Raw genomic sequence first — 18,027 nt, 5'->3', positions numbered from 1 at the left:
TATATTCAATTTCTGCTAATACAGCCCCCGAAATGTTACACACTGTTCCTTTAAATATCCTAGTGAATGAATTCCGTCATTTCCCACTACTACAGTCTCAGTCCAGTGCTGTGATTGAGCAGATAGGTATGTCGTCCTTTCTGCTAAGCTATAAAAAAAAAAGGCCTGGTGATTCACGGCCATTAGTGCCATGCTTTATTCATGAGCCACACCGCACATAGACCTGTCTCTGTGTGCAAATTAACACTATAATGACAGCTGCCTGCTACCTGACAGTGATTTTTTTTTCAAGAATAGATACAGCGTGGCAAACTATCAAAGTCCAGATGACATGTTAATTAAAATCGGCGTCAGATTGTGTTAACACGGATCAGATACCGAGATGGTGACTGGTCCAACACTTGGCTCGGATTTTTAGCGGAAGCTTCCAATTTGGCCCGAGATCCGCTAAAGTATTGATGAGGTCTCAGGGTATCATTTATTGATGAAATCATTAGCATGTCAGCTGCAGACCTGAGACAGCGTGAGTGTGTGTGTAGGCACTGTACACCTCTCTACAGGGGTTCAGTAATACTTATTCACAGCATCAGTCAGACAGAAACAATATCATAAATATATTATAAATATTGTCGGCCTTAATCCTCGTTGAAGACAAGTTTAAGGACACTTTAAACAACTTAAATCCAGTGTTTTTGGTGTGCTGAAGCTGCCGCCGGATTAGGAAATGCTTTTGATTGACAGTCAGAAGAGGTTTTTATAAAAAAAATCCTTCCCCTTCTCTTTGAGATGCTCGGGGAGACTTTGTCCAGCTTCTGTATTTACACTGGAGTCCGTGGCTTACACAGCGCTTAGCTGCCTCAGAGAGTTGTTAGTACTATTAGTGTAATAGTAACCCTTCTCTATTTAAGTGCCTGGTAGGTCTTGAAAGCTATTAGTGCCCTTATTGTCTCTGATATACACACACACAGAGCTGAGACGAGACAGATGCTCGTTCGGAGGAGACAAACAGGCTCTAATGATTTACGTATTCAACGACTGACTTTACTTTATGCCAAAACTGTCTGCGCTTCCAGTCGGATCTCTCTGATAAAGAGAGACTCGATAGAGCGTTTCTTTGTAGCGTTACGACAGCTGCCACCGGAATATTCTGCAACATTTGTTGTTTTTCTTGGCCCGGTGCATCAAACCAAAACTCATTTACACAATAACGTAATCAATGATTTTGTACTGTTTTGCCAAATACACATGCAAGAGTGATGTAAGAAACAGAAATGCTTGTTCCTCTCTCTGCTCAGAACTTTTTCCACTCTCTTTCTTTACTTAAGTGGCTGACTGGTTTAAGTACATGCAGCCTGGTATGGCTGCCATGTTTCAACGTGGCCAAAATAGTTTCTCCATCTGCTGCTGCTGCTGCTGTTCACCCCACTTGTGTGTATGAATGTGTGCGTGTGTGTGTTCCTGTGCCTCTGTGCGTCGTCAGTGTGTGTGGTATGCTGTGGTTGCTCGCTGGCGCCAAATTTAGTCCCAGGCCATAGTGAATCCTGGTCTAACTGTTCGCTCTGAAGTCCTATCAGTACCGAGCCAACACACTTTCCAACAGATGCCTCTTCGTGGTGATCGTGAACCAGAACGGCGAAACGTATTCTGGACCACCTCACAAGCTGAGATCATTCTACCTTGGGAAAGCACCATACACCTAAAAACCTCAGACATCTGGCCAAAAAGGAAAAAAAAAAAGAGCAGATTTTCCACCAACTTTCCTCCGAGTTGGTTTCCCCCCCCCAAAAAAAAGACATGGAAGAAGATGAAAGCTGACACAGCAGCAACGAACAGCGAGAGAAACACAGCAGCGGTGCAGGGCGCAAGGGGTGGCGAGGGAGTATAAAGTACACTATACAATCGGTGCAACAAAAATCACTTTGTGTTGTGTGACAAAAAATGGGTGTAGGGAGGTTATGATGTCACGCTGCAGTGCTCCCAACACATCAAGCTTATTCACTTCTTTAATTTAACTGATACAATCGTGATTATCAAACAAACATGCTGTGAACAATGTTTAATTTAGCTTTTATCACCTTGATTAGCACTGGATTGTATTGGTGATGGAGCCAATTAATCGTCACCTTCCGTTATATTATGAGTTCATAAACTGGGAAAAAGAAGTTCGGAAACTTGTGTTTGGTGGATTATTTCTCTGTTGTTACAATGCTAATTGCCATTGTATTTTACATCGTTGGAAAGCCTGTTTATTTACCTTCGCAATGATGTCCAACTTGTAAGGATCATGCATTTGTGGGATGAGCAGCACAGCTGATTATGTGGGTAGTGCCCGAGAAAGATTTTCCAAAATGCTCCGTCAATGGTAAACAGTGTATTCTCCTGTTGGTATTGACTCTTGTTTTGAGTTGTTTGGTGGATTGGATGATTGGATGATGTCTTGTTTGTTCCTTGGTACTGATAGAGAGTTCAAATAAACAGGCTTTCCAACGATGTAAAAATACACTGCCAATTAGCATTGTAACAACAGAGAAATAATCGACCAAACACAAGTTTCCGAACTTTCTTTTCCCAGTTTGTTTGGAAGCTGAAACTAACAATTGCAATTTTCTCAATTAATCGATTAGTTGTTTGGTCTATAAAATATCAGAAAATGTTGAAAAATGAAAAAATCGGTGTTTCTCAAAACCCAAAATGACGTCCTCAAATGTCTTGTTTTGTCCACAACTCAAAAGATATTCAGTTTACTGTCATAGAGGAGGAAAGAAACCAGAAAATATTCTCATATAAGAAGCTGGAATCAGAGAATTTTGACTTTTTTCTTCTTAAAAAAATGCTTAAACCAATAAATAGATTATCAAAATAGTTTTTTAATAAATTTAATAGTTGACAACTAATTGATTTATCGTTGCAGCTCTATTTGAAGCATTATAAAACACCAGGACAGACCACCACTGAAGCTTTAGCCAAGGGGTCACCGTGATGTAAAGCACGTCTACTGCTGTGTTTACGTCATAGGAATTCATTAGTCAAAGTTCAATGAACTTCCACTTTGGTATGGAGCAAAGAGACACCTTTTCCCGCCCTCTACATGTGTTTGAATTGACGTGAATGGAACACAAATGAATAATGTGACAAGGCAAAGAGAGAGCATAACAGAGAATGAGAGAAAGAAGAAACTATAATGGAAGAGTTGCATGAACTCTGAGATGCCAGACAGACAGTTATAGGCTAGATATTGTACTGTGAATGACAGAAAGAGATGAAGTCAAGGTGAGACAGGGACTCACAGACAAACAGACAGCAAAAAAAAAACAAACAGACCAAAGGTCAAAGCAAAAAAAACACACAGTTTTAAACACACTGTGACTTACCGCCAAGGCCTGCAGCCTCTCTTTGTGGAGCTGAGCCTCCTCACACGACATCCTGAAGGGGGGGAAGCAGGGGAGAGGGGAGGGTTGAAAGGAGAAAAGAGACGTGAGATCTGGGAAGACTGAGCGCTGGAGTCCTTCAGCGAGTGATAAGAAGAGAGGCAGACAGGGGAGGGAAGTATAGAGGAGAGAGGGAAGAAGAAGGAGAAGAAGAGGAGGAGGAGCAGTATCCAGACGGGGTCCTTCCTCAGCGGTAATCCAACCAGTAGAGAGGAGAAGGAGCTCGCACTGAGTGGAAGCAAAGATCTCTCATTCACTGGCCATGTGCCTCACACACAGCACCGCCGCTCGCATTCTCTCTCTCTCTCTGACTATCAGCCACTCTTTCTTTTGCACTCCCTGTCTCTCCTCCCATTTGTCCCCTCCTTCCCTTCCCTTCCCTCCCTCTCTCTCTTTTTTAGGTATGAGCCATGTGTGATTAAACAGCTGGGAGGAGCAGCTGAGAGGGAAGGGGAGGAAGAGAGAAGTGATGGCAATGAAGGTAAGCGGAGGGGGAGAAAGAAAAGGGAATGAGGGAGCGAAAGAGGAAGAGCAAAGTAAAAATTGCCGAAGTAAGGAAAAAGGGAAGCAGAGGAGTAATTTGTCATATTTTGAAAGCCGAGCAGAGACAATGGGAAATGGAACATTAAGAGTTTGAAGACTAAATTATTCTTTTTTATATATTTTTTTTACCCTTTATCTTCTGTCCAGTAGCTTTACTTTTTCTTATCTTCACTTTAGGTTTATTGATTTCTGAGATAAATTAGTAGATCAATATACACACTATTCCCTCCTATCACAAACATTGATGGCACAATTCTGTGCTTATAGCAGCAGTCTACTATAATAAACATTTATACGGAGGGTAGATATTATTATTTTTTGAAGGTGGGATTAAAAAAAATAAACACTTTTAGTTTCGTCATTAACGGAATTTTCACATTTTGTTCCTTTGACGGATTTTAGTGGTAAGTTATTGGCAAATCCCTTTCAAAAAATGGTCAAGAATGTAATATACAAGGTAATTATTGGCACTGGCATTTCCATTGGCTCACAACTGGAAATCTGCTTACCACAGTCACACAATGTTGGATAGTCTAAACTCTGCATTTTTGACACAAATGATATCAGAAATATCATTCCTCAACCACAAAAAAAGTCTCTAGAGACAATAGCAGGACTTTACACTTGAAAAAGAAACCTAGTTGTTATGTTTCGGGCATAGACTGCCAGGCTGTGTATTGGCAATATGTGGCATGATACGATACGTATCGTGATACAGGTGTTACGATTCAATATATTGCAATATTTTGCAATACTGTAGTAAGTAAGGCGATATATTGCGATTTTTAAAATCTAATTTTAGGAAAACTGGCATAGTATAAAGAACACACTGCCATATGCATAAAATCAGAGTAAAAAAGATGATTTTTTTAATGCAATCTAAACAGTGGGGTCTGCATTTGCATTTATCACAGTCCCTGAAACATCCAACATCATAGCACTACTTTGAAAGGGCACATACACCGAGAGGGTGCATATATTTGCAAATTAATTTGAAATGATTTTTGCAATATTTTCTTAAACCCCTAACAGACTGTATATAAGGAGTGGACGTAGTCACCGTGACATCACCCATTGGTTTGTGGACTGCTGTTTTGAAGCGTCAAATTCGGCATTTTAATCACATTGGCGTCCCTTTTCAGACCCGGACGTTGCCAACTGGTTTCGGGACAGAACTCACTGACCAATTGGTGCCACTGCATTATGATATAACAGACTCCTCCAAGCATCTTAGCCTTCACACACATTATTTAGTTATTTAGTTTAAAAGAATTGCTGCTTCAAGGAACTATTGCTATGCTACTGTGTGCTATTGTTGCTGCCAGCAGGCCATCACTGCACTACATACTTTTATCATAGTATGGGGGTCATGCAATATATTCCTCTCACTTTAAGAAGAGAGACAAAATTCAAAAACCTGCAAACAGCATGTTACTATCATTCAGAGATATTCTGATCTTTTAATACATTTCTATGAGCCTGCATGCAGCGATGTCGTCGCCCACACACTAACAATCCCACAGCACAGCTGACTCTTCAGCTTCTATTTCTGGTCACTCTGGTCGTACATTTGTTCCGGCGCCTTTCAAAGCGACATCAATAGAAGCTTTGTACTTTAGAAACAAACAGGAGCAGGGTAGAGAAAAAACAAAAAGGACGATAATTGTGTCACTCTGTTGAGTTGGTGTATGCAGATGAACATCAGTGGGACGTCTTTCTGAATACAAACTTGCAAAAAACACCTATTTAAAAGGCAAGACACACCTTCATACACACACACAGAGACAAAAGAGTGTGTGTAAATGGGTCACTGTTAACTGTGTCCCAATTTTCTTTCTCCCTATTTTAACTCTCAAGGTTCACCTGGGTTTCATCCATTCATCTCCTGCCTCCTCTCTTACACCTTTTACTTTATTTTCTTACTTTCCTCTTCCCTTTCACTCTCTCTTTTCCCACATTTATGTTCCTTCATTCTCCATCCTTCCTTACTCTTTCCCTCCTCTTATCTCTCTTTCCTTTGCTGCCCTGTTCTACATTTGTCTCTACTTTTCCCAACACTTTCTCCTCGCTCTTTTCTTTCTTCCTCGCTACTTTGCCGCATCCCTTCCTCCATATATCAACTTCTCCCTTCCCTACATACATACCTCCCATGGTGCATCTGTGCCATCCATCCCTACTTACTCCTTCTGTCTTCTTTCCTCTTTCACTCCTCCAACCTTCTCTTCCTCCCTTTTCCTTTCTCTTTCCATCTCTCCTTGTCTCCTTCCTGACCCCCTTCCCTCCTACTCCTCCCATATCTCTCCGTCTCCCACCTGTCCATCCCTTCCATCCATCTGTTTCTTCCTCACCCTTTTCGTTCCTCCTCTTCCTCAATCCCTCCCGTCCTCCTCTTTCTCCTTTTTTCTCAATCCCTTCTTCCAACAAGCAGACATCCTTATAAGGAGAAACAGCAGCAGCAGCAGTCCTGGTCGACTCTTTAGGGAATACAGAAGCATGTAACACACACTCTCACGAAAACACACACTGACATAACAGCCACTGCATTACTCCAAGAGAGAAAAAAAAATTGTATAATAAATAACTGCAGCTGGAGAGTATCTGTCCTGTAAAGCCACCGGGCAGCTGAAAGACTTGAATAAATCAAAAATGTATCATATTCAGCCCTCAGCTATTATCTTCCATGTGTTGTTATATTGTTTCCAAACTGCACATAGAAAAGCCTTTTTGCAGATACGGATTCAGGAGTGGTGACATTTTTATCTGCTGCAACTCTCTAAAGTGGACTTTTTCATATCAACAGTGTCAAACAGTGTCTAATGCTAACAAAACCTATTCAAATAAGTTCAACAGTTCATAATCAAATAATTTAAGTGTAGAAAAAAAACATATTTTTGATTTAGTTTAGACTTTATCCGTTTTATTTAACACCTAGTTTTTGTTTCAGTTTAAGTTTACCAACCTATAGGCTGTCACATGTGATCCATGCAGCAGTTTAATTCAGTTTAAAGCTCTTTGATCATTTCAGCTAAGACAGGACTTTTTGACACTTTTAGTGCAGCATTGGATTTATTTTTTTTAATAAAGAAAGATAGCACAATTTTTTTTTGCGTCCTGGTAAGATAAATGTTAAAATAATAAAATAATAAATAAAATAATAAATGCACACTGTTTAAAGCTGCAGTAATCAACATTTATATTTAAACAATGTGTGAAATTACTGTATGTGAGAAGTGTCGCTCGTAGTGAGGAACCCACAGAGGATTGTCCCCTCAGCTCTGTAGAACGTTTGAGCGTCTTTCAGCTCATTGTTTTTGGTTTTTATGGCCCTGCAACTTCTGTTTTCCTTCGCTCTCGCAGCTCTCATGGGCAGAGTTTCCAGCCACATTAGGCAGCTGTTTTCAGTGAAAAAGTTCTGATAAACCACTAAACCTGCCTGGCACAACGTTAGCGCCTAGCTGGTGAACGTGAAGCATTTAGAGCCAGATATTTCCCTCGAGACTTGAGACCAGAATGGATATTGAACTTACATTCATGAAGTGGAGAGATAACCATTTTCAAATTTCAAATCAATGTTTCTTCGTGTCTGCTGGATATGAAAATATGCAAATGTTTGCTCACCATGTCAACTTTATATGGTGATATAATATGTCAATGGCCAAACAAATAAAATTCACGCAGGTTTATGTTTGCTATGATTTCTTGGAATTTCCTCATTTGACATTTGCAGAACTAGCAGGCTTTGCTTGTTGTAGTAGTACTAAGGGGTACTGGTGAGCTATAATTGTGAGGGTTTTTTTTAAGGTCAAATTTGTTTGCTAAGATGCTAACATATCACACACATGTAAATTGCTATTTTCCCAATTTAGAATTACGTTTTTAAGTATTCTGTCCTCTGTCGTGTCTAGAAGGTAACCTCCAAGTTGCGAAAACGTGCGGCTTGCTGCCCAACGATCTATCCTAACCTTAACCATTCAAGGTAAATGCCTAACCTTAACCATTAGAGGTCAATGCCTAACCTTAACCATTAGAGGCCAATGCCTAACCTTAACCATTAGAGGTCAATGCCTAACCTTAACCATTAGAGGTCAATGCCTAACCTTAATCATTAGAGGTCAATGCCTGGCCTTAACCATTAGAGGTCAATGCCTAACCTTAACCACTAGAGGTCAATGCCTAACCTTAACCATTAGAGGTCAATGCCTAACCTTAACCATTAGAGGTCAATGCCTAACCTTAACCATTCGAGGTCAATGCCTAACCTTTACCATTAGAGGTCAATGCCTAACCTTAACCATTAGAGGTCAATGCCTAACCTTAACCATTAGAGGCCAATGCCTAACCTTAACCATTAGAGGCCAATGCCTAACCTTAACCATTAGAGGCCAATGCCTAACCTTAACCATTAGAGGTCAATGCCTGGCCTTAACCATTAAAGGTCAATGCCTAACTTTAACCACTAGAGGTCAATGCCTAACCTTAACCATTAGAGGTCAATGCCTAACCTTAACCATTCGAGGTCAATGCCTAACCTTTACCATTAGAGGTCAATGCCTAACCTTAACCATTACAGGCCAATGCCTAACCTTAACCATTAGAGGCCAATGCCTAACCTTAACCATTAGAGGTCAATGCCTAACCTTAACCATTAGAGGTCATTGCCTAACCTTAACCATTAGAGATCAATGCCTAACATTAACCATTAGAGGTCAATGCCTAACCTTAACCATTAGAGGTCAATGCCTAACCTTAACCATTAGAGGTTAATGCCTAACATTAACCATTAGAGGTCAATGCCTGGCCTGAACCACCCTGTGAGAGTTTTGCAACTTGGGGGTTACCTTCTAGACAAAACCCTCTGTTAGATAATGTCTAAGGCATAAGTTAAAAATACTATAGGCTTACTGAGGTTCAACATCAAGATACAAAAAATAAAATTTGGACTGTTTCATCCCGGGACCCGCCCTTATTAAAACACATGACTACAGTACAGTTTTAACGTGAGGACATGCAGGTTCTAGACCGTGACCTGTTTGGTTTAGTAACATATAGTTTATGTTATGCAGCTCAGCTCTGCAGCTGTCGGACTTTACAGCAAGTCCAAGACGTCTGGCCTGTCTCTGTTTGATCTGGATTTACACCAATCACATCTTTATGTTGGCTGCTCACACTGTCATTACAAAGCATTCTTCCTTACTTTAACATTATTCTACTTCATTCGAACATTTTCTATTTTGATTTCCTTTCCACCCCACTTTTGAACCCCAACATTTTAACTTTCTCCTTGCCCCCCCCTAAAATGCCGCCACCTTCCCTCCCCCCTTTCAATCCCTTAATTCTGGCGTCAGTTACGCTGGTCGGTCGTCGTTAGAGACAACAGCGTCATTGTTCCTCTGCATCGCCACGACGACGCGATGACCTCACTGCACAGCCAGCCCAGCCCCGCCTCCCCCCCCCATCCCAGCCCAGAGGTAATGGCCTCCAGATGTGGAACCAAAGGCAGGAAAACACACACACACACACACACACACACACACACACACATACATAGAAATATAACAACATGCAAAGAGTAAGCAGGAGGGAATGAGCAAATATGGACAAAGAAAGTAAGTCAGAAAAATGTGCATGTGTGTTAACATGTGTGTATATGTTATGTTATGTTAATGCGTCCATCTCCTTTGCTTGCCTTTCCTGAGTTTAGTACGCCCACATTTCAATTCTCCCCAAAATAACTGAAACACACGGATCTGGTACAGACCGGCCTCTGCTGCATAGACTTATTGTATGTGTGTGTGTGTGTGTGTGTGTGTGTGTGTGTGTGTGTGTGAGAGTGAGAGTGAGAGAGAGAGAAAGAGAGCATAGAAGGGGACAGAAAAATCAACCAAAACATACATATTTTTGGCTATGTGAGTGCCAGACCTGATCTCATTCATATTTTATACATCACTGCGGGAAGTAAAGCTGTGTTTGGGTGTGTTTGTCACTGTCTGTCTGTCTGTCCGTCTCTCCAGCTGTCTGTCCGTCTGTCCGTCTGTCTGTCTGCATACACAGTTTAACTAAGAATTATTAAAAATGAGCACTGCTGTCCTTATTACTTCTAAGCATGCTTATTTTCCACAGTAAAATTGGCCTTAAATTTAACAAAAGCAATTGTCTAAGTGAGTCTAGCTGAGAAAGGTTGGTAATGGCTGAACTTTTGGAAGTCACTGGCTTTCAGCAACTAATTAGATATCAGCTCTTCCTGTTTTTTTTTTTTCAACTGATACAAATCTATTTCAGTAATTCAGTCTGCTACAACCACGAAAAGCCAGTTTTAACTTTTATTTTACGGTAGGGCTGCACAATTATGGCCAAAATGTTAATCATGATTATTTTTGATCAATATTAAGATCATGATTATTTGTCCTGATTATTTAGGGACAACATATTTTTATTGCACTTTCACATTTAAATAAACAGAGCACCGCTTTCACTTCTACACACAACAAACAGCAATATCCGTCAGAGAATTACTAATAATAATTAATGTTGAATATGAATAACAAATTATGTTGTGGGATTATTCCTTCTTTCATGGGGTATTATGGGATTCATACATTATTATTACATACTTATATATAAAATATAAAAACATTTTTTTTTTTTTTTTTTAAATGAAGCATTCAAATAGTTATTTGGAGGTTGATTACCATGGCAACGGTCAAAGCTTTGAAGCATTTGGGTCAGCCTTAGTTTTCTATGAGCGGAGCACACATTTTAAACGTAATATTGCAGTTGACAATGTTCATGTGTGAAGTCAAAATCATTATCGCGATTGATTGTACAACCCTACTGTAAAGACTACGAGAACTGTTAACTTTCAAAGCTGATGGTAAACCCTGAAGAAATATTAGTGTTTTGTTTAAATTACAGCAAACAACTAGTAACACCAAAGCAGTGAACAATCCCTGCGTTGCCTGTAAAAAAACTTAAACTAGCTCAGGATGGTTGCATTCTGTAGATGCAAACAGAGCCTCTCCTATTGCCCACAAACAGAAGAATTGATCATATTTAACCTAGTTCCTCACAGTATGGATGGCAATTTAGGTCTTGTACTGGTTAACAGTAAACTGAGCTGCCTCCTCTGTGTCAGTTCAGCCTATTGTTTTATTTCTCTACGGATGAGTTTATATTGAGAGAGAAGAATTCACATGTATGCCCATACATGCACATGCAGCTTGTAATTGTTTTTATCCTGAGATGCATGTTAGATGAGAAGCAGATGTCCTGGCCTCCAGACACTCAGATTAGCACCACCTCAGCATGTTCTCTCTGCTCCCTCTTTCTCTCAATGACATTATTTCCCCCCTCCTCTGCACATCTCCTCTTATCCAGTATTCACGATATACAATTCATGTTCTGGTATTTTCATTTCTATGGAGTGGAGATAAGGGAAAAAAGACCCACACTGTTGTGCATAGATATTGAGGAAATGCTGACACACTGATTATTCATTTGGTGTATTTCTTTGTCTGTCTATCTGTGTTTATGTTTTAACATTTTGATATTGTTTGTCACTCTGTAAAGTGCATTGAATTGCTAAGAAATGTACTCTATGAATCAACTTTCTCCTGTGGCTCACAAAGGAGATCTAGTGTGCTTTGATTTAACAATTAGTTTCATTATCAATCAATCTGCCGATTATTTCTTTGCTTAATTGATTAAATATTAAATTCATTGAAAGTCCAAACATAATAAAAACACTCACGATTTCTCAGTCAGCAGCCAAAGAGACATTTTTTTTAAAAATGTTTAGCTAATATTTTTAGTTGATAAATGACTAATGGATTCATAAACCATCATTAAAACTATACTTTTATTTAAAATGAAACCATACAATGAATAAAAGCTGAAAAAAATATAAATATGGTGGTTGAAATGTTGCTCTTGCTAGGCTGCCACTCTGTAAAACTGGATCTGCTCAATTTATCCCATCACTATTAAGAGTGTCTTTCCTGTAAGACTTCCCTGAGTGTGCAATAAATAGCTGCAGAGAATGGGCCATCTGCCATTGTGGTGTCTGCGCTCTGCATGACCACAAATACTACCTCGTCTTTCTGCTGATTCAGTGGACAACCCAGAGAGAGAGAGAGAGAGAGAGCTGATTAAAAATGAGCCCAAAGCACAGAGCTAAGGGAAGACACTAGGATGTGATAGACCGACTGAATCACGACAGCACCGTCTCATTTCCCCCCAATTATAACATTAACTATTGATGCACCAGTAAGGCATGGTCTGCTTCATGCTTCACTGCTCTGCTTCATGGGTGCGGCTCTGACAGAGGAACGCAGAAATCACTCCCGAACCTGTCACTCAAACTGCCTGTCCGACAGCTGATTGAGACTCTCAGCTTGAAGGTGAGTCGCAACAGAACAAGTTGGTTATCACTCAAACCAGCTGACAACTCAGCATCCCCTAATCTGCAACATCCATTAGACTTTTCAGAGCCAAAATGTGCACAGGCTGAATGATCACTATAATAACAACATACCCTTAGGGATGCACCGATATTTGGCCAATATTGACTCAAATAGCTGGATCGGGTATATCGGTGACATTAGGGCCCATCTATCCAATTCAATTCTATGTTTATATACTATATACATTATATACTGGAATTTTAATTCCTGTTTAAGTTTTGACCAATTTGTTGCTGCATTAAAAAGCTTAACACTTGAATTGTAATTCCTGTTAATTTTGAAGATTTTTTTTACCAAGTTACTGGTGTACGATTTATTATTTTAATAATAAATAATTCAGTAAATTTGTATTTAATTGTTATATATTGTTTTACAATGTTAAGAAAGCAATGTTTAAGTCAAGTCTGATGTTGCCTTACACATAAAAGAATGATCCCAGTCACTTCCACACAGTGAGGCATACAGCTTATTAATTAAACACTGGTATTGGATCAGTACTATCAAAAGCCCAGGTATCGCTATCGGGACTGAAAAAAATCGGGTTGGTGCATCCCTACCTACCTTGCTTGAACAAGGAGATAGCAAAATGCACAAGCTGTGTTATTAGTTTAAAGCTGAAGTAGGCGAGATTGGAGCAAATATCATTAAAACAAGTTATTTTTATAAAACGGTCGCTATATCGTGACAGTAGTACATGAAACGGGTAACCTGAAAAAAATCATGTGCCTCTGTGTCCTCTGTGTCCTCTGTGTCCTCTGTGTCCTCTGGTGCTCCTAACGGCATCTGCATGATTTCACAGACCGGAGGAAAACAAGCAGTCAGAGCTGATCTGAGGTCCGCTGTCCAGCTGCCATCTATGAGAGTCGGCTGTCAATCACTCGCTAACTCTGACCAAACGGTCAAACTAGGCAGCGCTGATCAAATATGAATCAATATTATGTTACGTTAATGCCTATTTCTCGCCTCAAATGTCTTCAGAATCATCTTGTAGTGTTCTGACTAGCTGTAAAATGAGAAAGTTTGTGACGCCGCTGTCTAGTTTGTGAAATCTGGTAAAGTAAAGGCAAGTACCAGTCACATTTTACGAGCTGTAAAATGAGAAAGTTTGTGACCCAGCATCCATGTTGAGATCAGGTTGAGGTGCCTTGAAGGAACGCCAAGTTCTCTGGTCACATGACCAGAGCACAGCCAATAGGAATGCTCTCTCAATGAAATGACCTGTGATTGGTCAAAGTCTATGTCACGGACTAAATTTTTGAAAGCCTGAAAACAGAGCCATGAGGAGGTGCAGAAGTCTAGTTTTCTCTCAGAACACTTGAATTACAATATGCTGAAAGGTTATTATGGAGTTTTTGCCCAATGAAGCCAAAAATATACTGCCTACTGTCACTTTAAGTTACACAAGCCCCCAAAACAGACAGATGTTTAGCAGGAAAGCTATAGCTGCAGATGTGATAAGTCTCTCCAGACCTGGAAGTGCAGCACTATAGAAAATGTAGTTGACACCACAAGCTTCTCCTGTACTTTATATATATATTTAGCCTTTCTGGATTTCAAAGGAATGATCCACCAGCACCTCTACACTATCAAAAAGAAAAGCTATTAAGTCAGGAATTTCTGAATTTTGTGTTGTTGCATAGCAGCCATATGAATTTCTCCACTAACAGTAGAATACAACACAGTACTGTACACCCACAAAGCTTGAACAGCTCCCACTCTCCTGTATCTGTGCAGCATCACTGTCACTTCTTCTCTCCACACCTAGTCACACAGCAGCTGATTGAGGCGCGTTCAGGTGCAACAAAAAATGGTCAGAGTTTTAAGAATTTCCTTTGCATAATGAATATATGGATTAGCTAGTCCTTGTTGAAGCTTTCTCTCCTGTTTAAAGTTTGACACACGGTACAAAAAGTAAACATCTCACCTGTGTGTGGGCTCTCTTCAGTGGGAGTATCAGTCATGTTGTTTGAGCAACTCTTGCACTTGTGCGAGCTAAATTCTGGCACCACAGTACTGTTTTCTCTGACTGCTATAGCACCTTTCATCCGGGTCTCACCATCTTTTAACGTGACTGTGACACCTGCCTGTGTCAACATGGTAAAATTCGCTAACCTAGCAACATTAAGGCTACAAACAACACATAATGCAACTTTCTCTTAAAGCAACAGTAACACCTAGATGTCTTGTCTTTGAATATATATATATATAAAAAGACCATCACATTTACTAACAATTTTTCAGAGAAAACTTATTTTTGGGGCCAGTATGGCTGTAAAATGTAATTACTTTTTAAATGATTTTTTTATAAAAAGAAAAGAAAAACAAGTTTTGTGAAATCTTAAAGGTCCCATATCATGCTCATTTTCATGTTCATACTTATATTTTGTGTTTCTACTAAAACATGTTTACATGCTGTAATGTTAAAAAACAACAACTTTATTTTCCTCATACTGTCGGCCTGAATATACCTGTATTTAATCTCTGTCTGAAATGCTCCGTTTTAGTGCATTTCAATGGAATTGCAACAGAATTGCGTTGCCTGGCCATGTGTAGTTTGGGTCCATGTGTACTTCCTGTCAGCTGATGTCATTAACATACACTGCAACCAGGAATAAACTGGGAAACATTTAGAATGTTTACGTTTAAAACCGTGTAATGGTCTAAATATTGTATATTTGTGACATCACAAATGGACAGAAATCCTATAACGGCTTGTTTCAAATGCACAATTTACTGTACGGGCTGTGTGTATTTCTCCGTATATTGAGCACTTTGATACTTTCACAGTATTTATAAAGCACTTAAACCTGCTTTATAATATAAAAGACATGAAAATCTCCCATTTTACAATATGGGACCTTTAAGTAAAGAGGTAAAAATGAAACACCAAAGTAGGCCTATGGTGTACATCTTGGTCTACTTTGTTATTTGCAAGTGCATTCATCATTGCAAGTGTTAAATGTAAAAATAAACTTTTCTTATTTTCCTCTTGTATTGTTTTCTTTCATCCTTTTAAAAATGTAAAAATATAAATCCTCTTTGCCTGGAAATGCTGCTGAAGGGTCAGATTGATTTGAAAATCTGCTGATTTTGTGCATCTCTCGTACTTGTGGGACACATCATCAAAAGACTTGACAGTCAGCATCTGAACAACAACATTTTTCAATCCCAAAACCCACCAACGACACACGATTCTTAACACACTGCCAGTGTTTGCTTGATACGTGTCTTGCTGTGATTTTATGACTATTAGTCACAAATGCAAATACAAGTTGCACGTCTTTTTTTTTTTTGGTTGATTTTCATGCTGTGCTCATGAAAAGGCCAGAAATGAGAGGTCACTGTGTGACTTTTTAATTTCATTATCTGAAATTATTCTGCGTTTGAATCGGCATTTTGTTTCTCATAAGTAGAGAAATACATGAAAACACACATGCGTGCATACAAACACAGATACACAAATCACACACACACAGGAAGCAAGAAGCAGTCTGCAGCATGGCGGACTGTGCTGTAACACAGAGGCTGGCCCAAGCCTGCAGCCTCCACATTGACTATGCTAAAACATGCCACACTCACACATCCTGTATGCAGCATGGTGTTAAGAACAGGGACAGTGAGATGTTGAGGAAAAAATGAGGAGGAAGGAGTGCAGGACTGATTTTGTAAAAAGGACAAGTAGAAGACACAGCAAGACAGAGTGGAAGACAGAATAAAATAGAGCAAGAGAGTAAAGGTTGTGGTGCGGTGAGGTGAGAGGTTTGCAGAGAGAGAGAGGGTGAGTGAAAAAAAGAGAGATGAGAGGAGAGGAGTGTACATGGTGTACGGCGGGTCTCCTCACCAGTCATGACTGAGCAGCAGCCTCACCATGACAGAGCTCCCGTTCCCATGACAACCCAGCCTGTCAGATGGAGAGGATGCAGGCAAGGAAGAGGAGAGATGGAGGCAAAGATAGAGATAGAAATATAAAAGATAGAGAGCATCTACTCACGGCGCCGTTGCTGTGCCGTTCCTCTGCAAAGGTGTGTCTGACATGGCTGCAACACCCTTCTGCTCTCCTTCTCCTCTGCCTCGTCCTCCTCTCCTCCTCCTGTCCTCCGCTGTCCCTTTGACAGTGTTGTGTCCACCTCTTCCTCCTCTCCTCCTCCTCCCTCCTCTCCTCCTCCTTATCTTCTCCTGCTTCTTTCCTCCTGCCTTTTCGGTGTGTTTGTCACGCCAGAGTGTGTCAGAGCAGCTGCTGCTGCTGCTGCCGCTCTTGCATAGCCCAGCTCTGCCGGCAGGAGGGGACGGGTGTAAGCATGTTTGTGCGTTTGTATGTGTGTGTATGAGAGAGACAGAGAGAGAGAGAGAGAAGTCACTGGTGTATATTTGTATGTATAAATGTGCAGGTGATGATGTTAATGAGAGAGAGAGAGAGAGGAGAATGAGGTAAGAAGATGCTGTAACTATAGGAGCGAGAGTGATGGAGATGAGAGAGGGGAGGTGGACGAGATAGTCGAGATGAGAGAGCGGGATAGAGAGCAGAAGATGGCAAGGAGACAGCAGGGAGAGAGAGAGAGAGAAAGAGAGCCCTGGGGGGAGTTACAGTATAATGAAAGGAGTGGCCAACACGCCTCATCCCTGCTGCTACCCTGAGAACCTTTCCCCTTTGAGACTGAGGAGGGATTCATTTAAAGAGGCAGATAGGATACTCAAAAACCCATCTATTGTTAAAAAGGGTGGGGGGGAAGTGTATCTTCTATGAGTAGGCTCCAGCACATGGACTCAGGGGGCTCCTTGGTGCCCCCATGTTTGAAAAAATGCCGTAAAAGTGCCCTCTTGGATGTCCGTATGGTTAATAAAACATGATGAAGTGCCCTCTGGGGTGCCCCTCCAGTGGAGAAAACATGACAAGGAGTCCTGTAGGGTGACCTTAAATGGAGAAAACGTGATGAAGTGCCCTCTTGGGTGCTCTTCCAGTGGAGAAAATGTGATGAAGTGCCCTCTTAGGTGTCCTTCCAGTAAAGAAAACGTGATGCGTTGCCCTCTGGGATGCCATTCCAGTGGAGAAAACATGAGGAAATGCCCTCTATGGTGCCCTTCCAGTGAAGGAAATGTGATGAAATGCCCTTTAGGATGCCCTTAAACGGAGAAATCGTGATGCAGATCCCTCTAGGGTGCTCCTCCAGTGGAGAAAATGTGATGAATTGCCCTCTGGGTGCCCTTAAATGGACAAAACGTGATGAAGTGCCTGCTTGGGTGCTCTTCCAGTGGAGAAAATCTGATGAATTGCCTTCTGGGTGCCCTTCCAGTAAAGAAAATGTGATGTGTTGCCCTCTGGGGTGCCCTTCCAGTGGAGAAAACATGAGGAAATGCCCTCAATGGTGTCCTTCCAGTAAAGGAAATGTGATGAAATGCCCTTTAGGATGCCCTTAAACAGAGAAATCGTGATGAAGTTCCCTCTAGGGTGCTCCTCCAGTGGAGAAAATGTGATGAATTGACCTCTGGGTGCCCTTCCAGTAAAGAAAACGTGATGCGTTGCCCTCTGGGGTGCCCTTCCAGTGGAGAAAACGTGAGGAAGCGCCTTCTATGGTGCCCTCCCAGTAAAGGAAATGTGA

At 40.8% G+C, this 18,027-nt stretch overlaps 1 protein-coding gene across 8 annotated transcripts in view; it reads right to left on the bottom strand.

Moving 5' to 3' along the window:
* Window positions 1–16,928, bottom strand: part of LOC119477775 (A-kinase anchor protein 2) — a 97,107-nt gene extending 80,179 nt beyond the window's left edge. For 4 of the 8 annotated variants that reach the window (XM_037751887.1, XM_037751888.1, XM_037751890.1 and 1 more), the window contains exons 1-2: window positions 16,422–16,928; window positions 3,372–3,423 (exon numbers count right to left, since the gene is read on the bottom strand). In XM_037751887.1, coding sequence (XP_037607815.1) covers window positions 3,372–3,423; window positions 16,422–16,465 — 96 coding nt within the window. In that variant the 5' untranslated portion in view covers window positions 16,466–16,928. Of the gene's footprint in view, window positions 1–3,371; window positions 3,424–14,354; window positions 14,502–16,421 lie in introns of those variants that run through there. The other 4 variants (XM_037751889.1, XM_037751894.1, XM_037751891.1 and 1 more) reach the window with 3 other exon arrangements.
* Window positions 16,929–18,027: the final 1,099 nt, after the last annotated feature.

The sequence above is a fragment of the Sebastes umbrosus genome, chromosome 19, assembly GCF_015220745.1.
Source record: "Sebastes umbrosus isolate fSebUmb1 chromosome 19, fSebUmb1.pri, whole genome shotgun sequence".
Taxonomy (NCBI): domain Eukaryota; kingdom Metazoa; phylum Chordata; class Actinopteri; order Perciformes; family Sebastidae; genus Sebastes; species Sebastes umbrosus.
Note: the sequence above shows the minus strand (reverse complement) of the source record. Positions and strands in the feature narration are given on the sequence as shown.